This window comes from Labrus bergylta, chromosome 1 (genome assembly GCF_963930695.1).
Source record: "Labrus bergylta chromosome 1, fLabBer1.1, whole genome shotgun sequence".
NCBI classification, from domain to species: Eukaryota; Metazoa; Chordata; class Actinopteri; order Labriformes; family Labridae; genus Labrus; species Labrus bergylta.
Genome location: NC_089195.1, coordinates 23,976,716 through 23,988,877, shown reverse-complemented (window position 1 = coordinate 23,988,877; position 12,162 = coordinate 23,976,716). Strand labels below are relative to the sequence as shown.

The following is a 12,162-nucleotide window of genomic DNA, read 5'->3' as shown; positions in this document are numbered from 1 at the left end:
ATTCATGCGTGAGAATGTCACACTCAACCACATCTACATATTTAGGAACCACCTTTACCCTGGCTTTGCAATAGAAAGTTGACTTATGCAGTTCAGAGGAAACTGTTCTTCCTTGACAGGGACAGAAAGTTACAAAAACAAACACTGCTCACCGTTCCAGCAATCCACAGTATCTCCACATTCTTTCTCTTCTTTGTAACTACATTCTGGCCCAGGGTTTCAAGTAATTCCTTAATGTCAGTCTGTGTCTGATAACACGGTAGACCTGTTCACAGGAAACACAATGGCTGTAAGTGGTTTGGTTTCTTGATTTATTCCGGTGATAGCAAAAATCCATTGGACTGGTTGCCACTCAGGACTGAATGCAGGTTCTGTTGCATCTCTTGGTGTTAACATTCAAAAAGGAAAACTTTTGACTTTGTTTAGATAATGCAATCCAAAGATTCACTTTCCAGCTGATTAAAAACAATCAATTATCCTGATTGGGTTAACTCCATAAGGGTCTCAATGCACATTGAAACACATCTTTATGATTATTTGAAACAACTGCTTTCCTTTGGCTTTCCAGCAGAACACAGGAGTTCCCTAAAGATAAACAAAGATACATCCCAATTGTCTTTTGTTAAGGGAGATAAAAAAAAGTTGTACACTTACATTCTAGTGGCACCTTTTCACTTAATGATTTGTAATAGGCTTCTAACATCTCAAAGTTTTTCTGGTTTATTCTCTCTTGTAATGAGATATCTCCAAACCTGAGAGGGTGACACAGAGAATCAGGGCAGTTATTATGGAGCATCACCAAGAAGCTCAGTACTTTTTTGTTTTGACAGTTAAGAGTAAATCATATAGTTGCACAATAACACAGATCAGTTTAATGCTGCACAAGTACCTCTCTGCTATAGTTTGCTGTTCATTGATGCCCACATTAAACAGCACTGGGAATACTCGTAGAGGCTTGCCCTCCTTGATCTCCTCTGGCAAGGTCTGGAAAACCAGTCGTGGTAATGGCACTTCTACAGTGAAGTGGTCTCTGAATGCAGGGAGAGAAAAAACAAATGGAAGGTAAAAAGACAAAACGTTGGAGCAGAAATTAGATATGTTTTGCAATGCTGTAGAATTTGATACGTTTGGGAAGTTGTACAATTTGACACCTAAGACAGGCCTGTGCAAGCTGTAAAAAGAGAGATAAGCGGTGTGTGCATAAGAGAAAGTGTGCAAAAGTGTGGGAGGCAGATCACCTTAAAATGGAGGTGGGAGGGGCACAATGAGTATCAGCTTATCATTCTTTGCTAAATTTAAACATTAACCAGCTCTAATAAAGATGCTTGAACTTTTATGAGAAATGAAGTGAAAAATGTGTGATTGACCTACGAGGAAAGTGAGGGCACTCTACAAACTCGACCTGTCACACCACACTGCTCAAAACTAAACAATTCCACAACAAATAATTATGAACATCTGGGCTAATGTATAGAAAGATCCAAAGTGGTACAGCTTGGCATACAAGCATGAAGTCGTTTTCCACTGTGCAATTCACTTGGGGCTTTCTCTGGCCCAAACAGCACATACTACATTTTGTTTGATTCACACGCAGCACTTGAATATAAATAGCAAAAGAAAAACAAAACGACAGCCTATTCCCAGTGGTCACTTCCTGTGCATAACAACAGTAAACAATGATTGCCGCAGTTTAACATTTTGGCACTTTGCTTTTTAATGCTCACATACTTTTATATCTTCATGAAGTTATAGAAATAAATAATAGTTCACCTTAACACTTCTGCATTCTCAGTGTATGGTTACTAACTGACTTCCTGCCTCTTGTTAGGGAATGTCTTAAGTGTAAAGGTCTGTCTAGTGAAGACGTGTGGGAAGCACAGTAAAGAGATTCTTATCATAGTGGAAACGGCTGCACCTCTATCTGCTTTCAGGACAGAGAAGAAACAGACCACCTATGACAGTTTATTCAGGAATCTTCCATGGAGATACTTCACATGGCTATACTATGGACTCAAACTTTCAGTTCACAACCATTAACCCATTTCAAAGTAAGGCGTTATTGGTTCAATGGGGCATCTGGGTACAGTTTGCCTCTAAGGCTGGGATAGGAGTGGATAACTCCTGTAAACACAGCCGGAGGGTTTATGGAACACATGAAACACTTTTCCTACTAAGCAACAATATTTTCTGTTTCCTTCCACCAATTCTTTACACCCATGACTTTGTAAAAGCAAGGCTGGGGACAGGCATGCCCTGATATCTGCTGATGATGAACATGTATTGGTAAGACAAATCTTAGCATTGGCTGAGGGTAGAGGAGTTTATCAAATGTTGTGATGACGCCTACCTCCAGTTAAGTGCCAAACATTGCACTTCTTAAGTCCCTGAATAGAAACATTTTGTTTTTCTTTTGCACTGAAATGACATTTGTTTTTGCAGAAACACTTCCAGTTGAAAAAGCTTAAACTCAGAGTAGAAAATGACACATTGTCATTTACATTTTTCTCATTGTCAAATCAACATCTCCACCTGTCAGATTTCTGGCAGTTGGATAGAGAATGTGGTTAAAAAACCCACAATTCAGAAAACAAAGACAAAACATAATGTACTGCAAACAGAGGCTTATCTCCATGGTTATAGACTCACTTACTGGTATGTGAAATCCAATAATTGCTCACAGATTGTCAAACTAGGCAAAACTCAACTTTCGATTGGCCTTGACCAGCTTGGTGGTACTTCTATCTGTGATATCCTGTCTTTCTGAGGATCTCATTTATGTACCCATCAATCTGTGTTACATCATAGAAAAGAAATATACCACAAATAGAATCGATGACATAGGTGCTGCTTGTCAACAGACAAGGCAGGCAACTGCTTGGGGCCCTTTAAACCACAGCAGCCACCCAAAATGTGCAAATTTTGAAATGGCAGTATAAACCTTTTCACACATACGGAAATATCCTGAAAAACTCAGGAGATTTGGCTACCCAGAGGGGCTTTAGGCTATATGTGAACGCAAACAGCCGAATTTTTCGCGCAGACTTTACCCGGAGTTTCTCCAGCCAGACCCCTAGTATTTTTTCCGCAGAAAGTCCGAGCAGCATATCCTCCGGAGATTTCAATTCGAGCCAATCGGACCCGAGTGACCTTTCTATACAGTGACTGCCTAAAGTGTCTGCCCGCGACCTCTACGATCTCTGTGTACGTAATTAAACGGCTGCATTATGTTTTCTGTTCCTCAGTATGTTGTTCTCCACTCTTTTGTGGATGTTGTCATTCCATTGGATTACACATAGCATTGATATAAAGGCAAATATTCTCATTGTAACATTGTGTAGCGGACTCTGTTGCTTCGGCCGCTACTTCCGCGTTGTTTTTTAACGTCATGTCTTACCCTAGGAAATCCCCTGAACCTCCTCCCCTCTGACAGGGATAGTCCCCCGCTGAGAGGAGCATATGTGAACGGCTAGGTCGGGAGAATCTCTGGAGAAGTCCTCATGTAAATATCTAGATATTATCCGGAGTCAGTTAGCAGCTATTAAAAACAGTATGTGTAGGCGTCAGCATATAAGTTAGTGCAACAAACCAGACCTTTTGCAAGATTCATCAGGTCTTTATTATGAAAAATAGATTTTATTGTGTAAAAAGAACCCAATATCAATGTTTTACAAGCTATTTGTTGAACCTTTACTATTTTTTCCTAAAAACATTGGAGACTAAAACACCTAAGTTTTATTAAGAGGTGTGTTGGAAGTCCCTCTGTGCAGCAGGTTCTCTGAAAGGCAGAGTCTATACAAAACAAATGACAAATCACCCCTTCACCTAAACTTGATCTCAGGCTGTAGATTTTGAGATAATAAATATAGATAAGAAGCATTTAAGTGTTTTTGTATTGTTGTCTTTGTTCTTCAGTTCTTTTTCTTCGGCTTGTCTTCAATTTTTTTGGGTTAAAATCTCAGAACGACGAGAGAGAAAAACACACACACGGTTATTCACTTCTTTCGACATAATTAGCACAGAATTACTTTGTCATTCTACGGAGCTTTCCAGGACTTGCCATACCCCCTGAGGCTCCTATTAAGATAAAGAATACGGAGATTATGCCTCACCTTCGGCCACACACTGAGGGCTGGAGGTCACTGAGGTCATCTGTTTTAGCCTCTGTAATCTGGAAGGTGACTCTCTGCAGATCTGAGATTCCAACCTCCATGTCCTCCAGCATCCCAATCTCTTCACCTTAAACAATTTGATAAAATAACAACAAGAGAAGCAGTAGTGATTTCATTCTTACTCATCACACAGTTTTGTAGTTACTCATATCCAGGTGTGCTGGATTGGAGAGTTTGAATGACAAGGAATGTGATTAAGAATATGCCTTTATGACTGCAGATGCTTGATATCTGTGGAAACATGGATTATAAAAAATAGAGAATGATTGAGAACTTTGGTCAGGGTGATAAGAAGAACAGGTGAACCTCTACCTCTTGTTCACTCTGTTTCTTTATTGATGGGATAAACATTCATCCAGGTCACTCTGATACACTCTTACATGTAACGTTGTGAAATAAAACAGGAGGAGCCTATAATAAATCTTTAAATAAGTGCTGCAGTGACTTATCAGCGTGCTACGTGCAGCCTCACACTCACTCACTCATTTCAGATAGGCTTAAAAAACAAACCAATCTGTTCAAATTTTTTCTTTCCTAAAAAGGTAGTTAAAGGGAACAGCTGCATTCAGTGGAGGTTTTGAAGTTGCCATTTGTGATCTGACTCATACAGATTTACTCACTGTAGGTGCTGAGCAGGCTCTCAAACTGGGCCACCAAGCCAACTAGGTGGAGCTGCCTCAGGAAGCCTTTGTCCTGCATTCCTGCATACAGCCTCATCACGAAACCGCATGCCAAAGCTGCCAGCTGGTGAAAAAAAAGAAAAGAACGATAAAATGCACAAATGTTATCCATATCCCCTGTAAGTTGTCTCTGGCACAAACAGCTAAAGTAGCCTGACTGATTAGTTAAACGTGGGAAGCCAAGATTATGTCGAGTCTGAAATAACTGATGATAAGGGTGAGGAGATCAATGTTTGCAGAGTCTGCAGCTGTATCCTCACAGCTGTACTCATGACACATTGTTAGTCATAGCGCTGATCATAACGATGATAGTCTCTAAAAAAAATAAAAAATAGAAATGTTGACAAAATCTCTAGGCGCAGGACAAGATCATATTATCTGTATGGGCCACCCATACTGGGCCATACTAGTTCTAGTTTGTTGTTTGTAGTTAGAGTAGTTTTTTCATGTAATGTTTGAAAGGGATCAGTTGCATATATTAAATGTGTGAGTGGAGCAGAAGAGGGGGAACAAACTGGCTACACAACAATCCCATAAGATCAACATTTAAACTATTTAGAAATCTCTTAACAGTTGCCTGCATATACAGTAAACACAGATACAAATCTGGTCATAGATGTCGTCTCTTAATTTCGACTGTTCCAGGGTCACATGCTGCTAGTCAGACTCAAAACAATAACCAGCACACAGAAAAGGAAGTTCTGGCCCTGTAATTAAGATGACAGCCAACTATTCCAAAGACAAGAATAATTAAGAAAGAATGTCGGGAGTGTTTCTAGTCCTCTGGAAGATGTCTACTTTACTTTGACATTTGCATCAACAATGTCAAAAGTGAATCAACCTGTGACTGATTTCCCTTCAAATAGAGAGCATGGGCGGTTAAACAAAAGAGAACAATCTTATACTAGTGCAGACTGTTAAAGGGTTTATCTTCTCAGTGGGGCCACCTACCGCCTGACTGAAGACCACGTCTCTCCTCTGCTGGAGGAGGAAGCCCTGTGGGATGCTGCAGGCTGCCTCCTGCAGGAGCACAAAGGTCATGGCCCTCTTTGCCTTGTCCACCACCTCCGTCACACACTCCTTTAAACTGGTCACCAGAGGACGCAGCTGCTCCCTCCAGTCACCTAAAGATGGGATGTTAGGAGTAGGAAATGAAAGTTGCAATGTCGTACTTTCAATTATTTCTCAACACTTGTGCAATCGGCCAGAAACAACCCCTGTGAGTTTGCTAGAACAACCATAAAACCATAAACCATCCAAGTTTCCCAGAAACTGTGGTATTTTATTACAAATAAAAAAAACAACTCACTTACAAAAACAGAAGTAAAAGTAAAATCATATCTCATTTACACAGTAGCGTGATTAAATTACAGTGCAAGCAAAATATGACAAACAATGGAATTTGATACCACTTCTATATCTCTGGTTAAGCACACGTACCATTCTATTTAAAGTACTGTTACCTTTCTAAATAATAAACATATATATATATAAATATGATATGGTTCATGTCTGAGCATGGGTGAAGTAGAAATAAAGATCAGAGGTTGTTGTGATGCAAATAGATAATGTGAATGAACACTCTCCACCAGTCACATCCAGGGTCTCATCGCTCTAAAGCATCTGTGACAATCAGTTAAGTATGATTACAATAGCTCCACACTCCTCCAGGAAGTCATATTGTTGTCTGGTGAAGGCACAACATGAACACACATCACCACAATTGTGCAGCCAAAATCCAGATGGTGTGAATTCTTTCAAACGTAATTAGTACGATGATGACGGAAATAAATTATGTTAACAAATAAAGTGTGGCAGCACTTTATGAGATCGCATGAATCAAACACTATTCCAGCGCTGATTAAACACCACATTATGTCCTCAATGATCACATTATATTGTAATTGATGTGACACAATAACGCATAGTCTGTCTGTTAAAAAGAAAAAAAAGAGGCAACAAGAATTAATGAGCCCCTGTATTCTGATGTCTCATGCTGAAACATGCTACATATGAAGTTATGAGCAACCAGTCTGAGGTGTGTGGCTGCAAGGTGATGCTTACATGTTATCTAAACATGGTGAACAACCATATATAGAGGCACTGCCATGGCACTCTTCATATCAGAGGCCGCAGATTCATCAACATGTGGGTGCTGTCTTCAGGTGTGGAACAGATTTGTTGAACTGAAAAAAGAAGCTTTTCACGCAGTAAAAAGTAGCTGTGTACAGCTTATACAAAAACATGTGGATCTTAGAAGTCCTTTGTCAGCAGAATGTCCAAAAAACAAAATATTATCAGCTGGTTATGAGCTGCCTCCTTCCAATTTACCTTCCACCTGTTTGTGCCTCTCCTCCTGCCTGTGCACACACTGCAATGGGCATCAAAATGTCACAAATGACTTTGGATGGCAGGGAAATACTTAACTGCTGCATGAGCTGAATGTTGCATCACCTTATAAATAAGGCCCCTGCCATAATGTCTAGATATAAATGTATAGATACAACACGCTGTAATAAAGATCATTAAAACCATCATGAAACTTCCTCTTTACATCCTTTATGTACCCTCATTCCTGTACAAACAGGATCTAGGAGATAAATGTAATGCAGAGCAAATTTACTTAACAGTATAGTGAAACTTTGTGCTTCATCAGATGGTGACGATGCATAAAGTTATGCTAAGGGTGGAGAATCTGTTCATTACACTTGACTTACAATGTCAACAGCTGCTTTGTAATAAAACATGTAACTTTCCACTGGTTATATGCTTTAAAAAAAAAACTTCTCCGGTGAATGCTGGTATGACCAAATTTGACCCAGATAATTGTCATATGCATATGTAAAAACATCACACACTTAGATTCAGTATGCACAGACTTATTTGAGTATCACACTTAAAAAACAGTTAAAAACCGCTTAGAAACCGTTTAAAGGGAAAGGGATACAGTTATAAAGTGTGATTTAATGGTTTCTTGTTTGTATTTGCTCCATTCAAAACAAGTTTAAGTACAGTCTTCTTTCAATAGGGGGCAGTGTTGGATAAGGTAGCAGCAAAATGAGTTTTTCCCACCATTCACTCTGTTCAACTTCAACATATTGAGAAGTTCTTGGGTGAACATTGGGATAAGAATGTAGAAAAGCACACACACAAATCAAACAAGCACCACAACCATGACTGTATAGCACATCAGCTTTGCCCTGCCTTGTCAGAGAAGTCATGTCTTATCTCATTGGCAAATACCGCCTCTGCACAAAGACGTAGGAAACAGAAGTCCAGCTGTCATCTCGTCGCCTGGACACCTGTCTCCAAGCACACAAACCCCCACAACGCCTCGTCATCAAACGCCAGAGCTTTACCAATCTCCGCTAGGAGATAACGCCTCTGTCATTATTCCGTCCATGTTTGTATTTAGACAAGCAGATGACCGCTTGCTCTGAGCCTGTGCGTCGTCTCCACAAAGGTTTCTTAGGGGGTTGAGCTTATCTATCAGACTGTACAGCGGGCGGATGGCCTTGTTCTCACCTGCAGACACACGCTGATACACATGCACGCTCCAGCACAGATGTGTGAGCACACACACACACACACACACACACACACACACACACACACACACACACACACACACACACACACACACACACACACACACACACACACACACACACACACACACAGAGCCTCTCCTTGTCGCCTGGTCGGACTAATGCTTCTGCTCCACATGCCAGTTGGCAGTCGAAGCAGACTGGGCACTTGTCTGGACTCAAGCTTGAGGCAGGATTTCATTGGATGTAAGGGGAGACTGGGCAGCTTGCGGTCAGCAGTGAATGGCTCTGAATATCAAATATTGCTTTCATCCACTTCTTTGGCAACACTTTCACTTTTTCTTTTTCTCATGCTTGAATAACAGGGAGCCTCAGAGTTGGACCAAAGTCTCCCCGCACTCTCAACAAAGCCCGTAAATATCCCCAAAACACTGATCGGTCTGTTTATTTCCCTCGTAGTGAAAATATACTTGTTTTACTAATATCATTCTTGGGCCAAAAAAAACATTTTGAAGCTAAAATTATCAGCTGCTTTGTAAATGGGACTTAAGTCTCAGATAGGTAATATGTTGCTAATGATAATCATAGGTAACGTCGAGCCAATTCTGCATCATACTATTACAGAGTAACCTATGTTGTCACTGTATCTGTTAAACTGCAAAAAGACAACAACCTGTATGATAAGAATTTGCTTTTTCATTCAACAGGAATGACTCATAAACTATTTATATTAACTGTCTTTATTTGTTTTCATAGTTTTGGAGGTTTTGACTTTCACTGACAAATAGGATAAAAACATGATGTCTTAATCATCACTGACTTCAAGCTGTTTTACACACAGCAGGCTGTGGCAGGCAGATATCACAGTTGTTTTAAGACATATTAATCACTACATACTGTAGGAAGGAAGTTATTACAAATTGTGGGACTTATCATGCTGAAAGCTACAGCAGCACTGTTGTACTTTACCTTATTCTGCAATTTCTGGAGATGAGCCTTACAGAGACGTTTAGATCGCTCTCTGCAAGGAGCAAGGTTTATCTACAGGAGGCGTTTTTCCACAACTAATGGTATTTTTTTTCTCCATAAATAGTATTTGGCTGTAGATGAAATCTTCTCTTACTCAGTTATTGGAAAGGTATTCAGTGACAGGAAGATGGATGTAAGAATGCAGTTATAAGTGATGTATCAGGACTAGGGACTACAGTAATGTTTGTTTCCAAGCTTTTTTTGGAGATTTGATCATGTCTACACATACCAACCGACTTCAGACAACAACACAGAGAGTAACTAAAACTGTGCTAGTTTGAAAAAAAAAACACCCTGAGATGTAACAGGTTAATGTTTTTGATTCACAAAAACAGTGATTTACCGGGGTTGTGTGAGGTGATGACATCAGCAAGATGCTGCTCAGGGACTGGCTCCTGCTTGTTGTTGTCTTCGTCTAGGAGTTTATCCACCATGGCAATGACACAGTTGAGACATTTGGCCACGTTTGCCCACTCCCTGTCCTGAAAGAGCAGAAGACACAATCAGCAGTCAGATCAAGCCTCCATGATTACATATCTCTCTCTTTTTCTCTCTGGTTAGATATATACGGAATCAAAATGTCTAACAGACACTGTTAAAGCAACAAAGCTCAAAGCATTCTGTTGTTTCCAGCTTTCTTTAACTTTTCTAATCTCCTGCTGTTAACAAAGAGTATTTTGTGTGCAAGTGTGTGACTGTGTGTGTCTGTGTGTGTGTGTGTGTGCGTGATCACTGTAAATTGCAGTGTGTATTTTGGTCCTGGACGCTTAAAAAATAGGTTTTGTGCATGTTAAAAGGCAGAGGAATATTTTGAGCGATAATTAGGCATTGGTTTGCAGAAACCCTGATAGCTCCTGCTGTCAGTGAGGCAGATGCTGTCCTCACAGACAAACAAACCAACAGTCAGACAAACTTCAATGAAAAGAACAGCATGGCGCGGAATCAAAAAGATGCCATGAAATAAATTGCAGTTTGTCATAACTCCTTTTAGAAAACCTCCAATTAAATAGACAAGAGTATTGTTTGGTATGCAGACTTATTTAAGATGTTTTTGAGATAGTTTGACGAAAAAATAGTTGATCTGCATTATAGTGATAGTTTAGTTTCCTCTAACATGAGGATCAGAAGTTAAAGTAATATGTCACATCGCTTTGCAATCAAACTCACCCATTCCTCCTCGTCATACTCTTTGTGGTGCGGTATTGAGTCTTGCCTCACTGGCAAAGTCCCACCTTCTCCTGCAGTCGTGGTTTGTAGTGCTTCCACATTATTGCACACCACGGTGCTCTCAGTGGCCGGCGCGGCTGGACTGTGGCCTGGCAGTCCCTGGACCGGGCTCTGGTTTTGGTCGCTGCTCTGCTGGATGTGGCCTTGATGTTGGCCTCCCTGCACCGGAGTCTGCTTCTGGTTCTTGGAAACGTACCCGGGCCGTGCCGCATGCAGCGCTAGCAGAGCACTCTTGACCAATTCATCCTTAAGTGTGTGAACAAATTGCTCTGTCTGAGAGAGTAGAAAAAAAAAAAAAAGAGAGATGGGAAAAGGTTATTGAGGGACAGCAAAACAAATTAAAATGAAAGTGCTGAAAAAGCAATAGAGACAGTGAGAGATTTAGAGGAGGAATTGTCACACTGGCGAGGTGAGTGGGTGGATGAAGGAAACACTTTTGGAAGCAGGTTACTATTTACAGAGGAAGAGAATAAGACACAAGGAAAATAAACACCTTCCTCCACCGTGGAGACGCTGCTTTCCATTACTACAGCGCTACTGGTGAGCAACAAAAAAAACAGCAACAAACAACAAACAATTCAATTACTCCTCCTCCAGCCTGTTTCTCCAAGGAGGACACCTCCTTTGATCTCAAACACGCCAGCTACTGTAAGTTGATGACGATCCGGGCGCAGAGGAGCCTCACGCTGCTGCTGCCACTGCGTAAAAAAAATGATAAGGGCTCGCCAGAGTAATTGAGTTAGCACTGCAATAAGCAATTTTATTACCACAGAAAAACGCCGTCTGACAAAACCCGGGCCAGGCCTTCCATGAAAAGAAAACATGCAAGGTCATTATGTTCATATACTTGCAGCACAAACACCCTTTTCCTGCTCCTACCCCCTTGATGTGGACTGAATAGTGGGCTTGTTGAGGCTGCCAGAAGCTGAGGAAAAGGCTGAGTCAGCAAAGAAGTAGATACGTGTGGAAAAGAACCCCAGGCCAATCCAGCCCCGGTGCTACAGATGTTTTATGTGGATGTCAAACAGAAGCAATCCTGAACTATTTTTGGCAGTTGACCCCTTGATGGCCGTAAACCCTCAGGCTTCCCATGCTGTCGCAGCTGTCTGCAGGAGGAGGAGAGGGCCAGTGCAGAGGAAGGCTGAATCACAGGCTATGATACCTTCATGGCCTAGGCCTACACACCTTATTAGTCCAATCCTACATATTATTCTATTCATTTAACTTTAGGAATTCTACTGGAACTCCTGTATGTATTTGGACTTCTTAAATTAAGATAAAGATAAAGATACACTTTATTGAGCCCCCATGGGGGATTAGGTTTTTTTTTTGTTCAACAGCTCAAGAAACAGGAATATAATTATCATTAGAGTAGCATTATTGATATGAGTCATGAGGTGGTGATACTGTTAAACAGTCTGATTAAACAGTCTGACTACAGATGGAATGAAAGACCTGAACAAGCCTGAACCAATGTTTTATCTCTTATAAAGGAGCTATTTTGACTTT

The 12,162-nt window shown here is 40.7% G+C and overlaps 1 protein-coding gene across 8 annotated transcripts in view; it reads right to left on the bottom strand.

Annotated features, from left to right (window-relative positions):
• The window catches only part of inpp4b (inositol polyphosphate-4-phosphatase type II B), a 137,307-nt gene that overhangs the window by 10,064 nt on the left and 115,081 nt on the right, over positions 1–12,162 (bottom strand). For all 8 annotated transcript variants that reach the window (XM_065957099.1, XM_029276189.2, XM_065957100.1 and 5 more), the window contains 8 exons: positions 10,594–10,926; positions 9,770–9,908; positions 5,801–5,973; positions 4,790–4,913; positions 4,110–4,236; positions 890–1,030; positions 655–752; positions 153–265 (listed from right to left, as the gene is read on the bottom strand). In XM_065957099.1, coding sequence (XP_065813171.1) covers positions 153–265; positions 655–752; positions 890–1,030; positions 4,110–4,236; positions 4,790–4,913; positions 5,801–5,973; positions 9,770–9,908; positions 10,594–10,926 — 1,248 coding nt within the window. The remainder of the gene's footprint in view (positions 1–152; positions 266–654; positions 753–889; positions 1,031–4,109; positions 4,237–4,789; positions 4,914–5,800; positions 5,974–9,769; positions 9,909–10,593; positions 10,927–12,162) is intronic.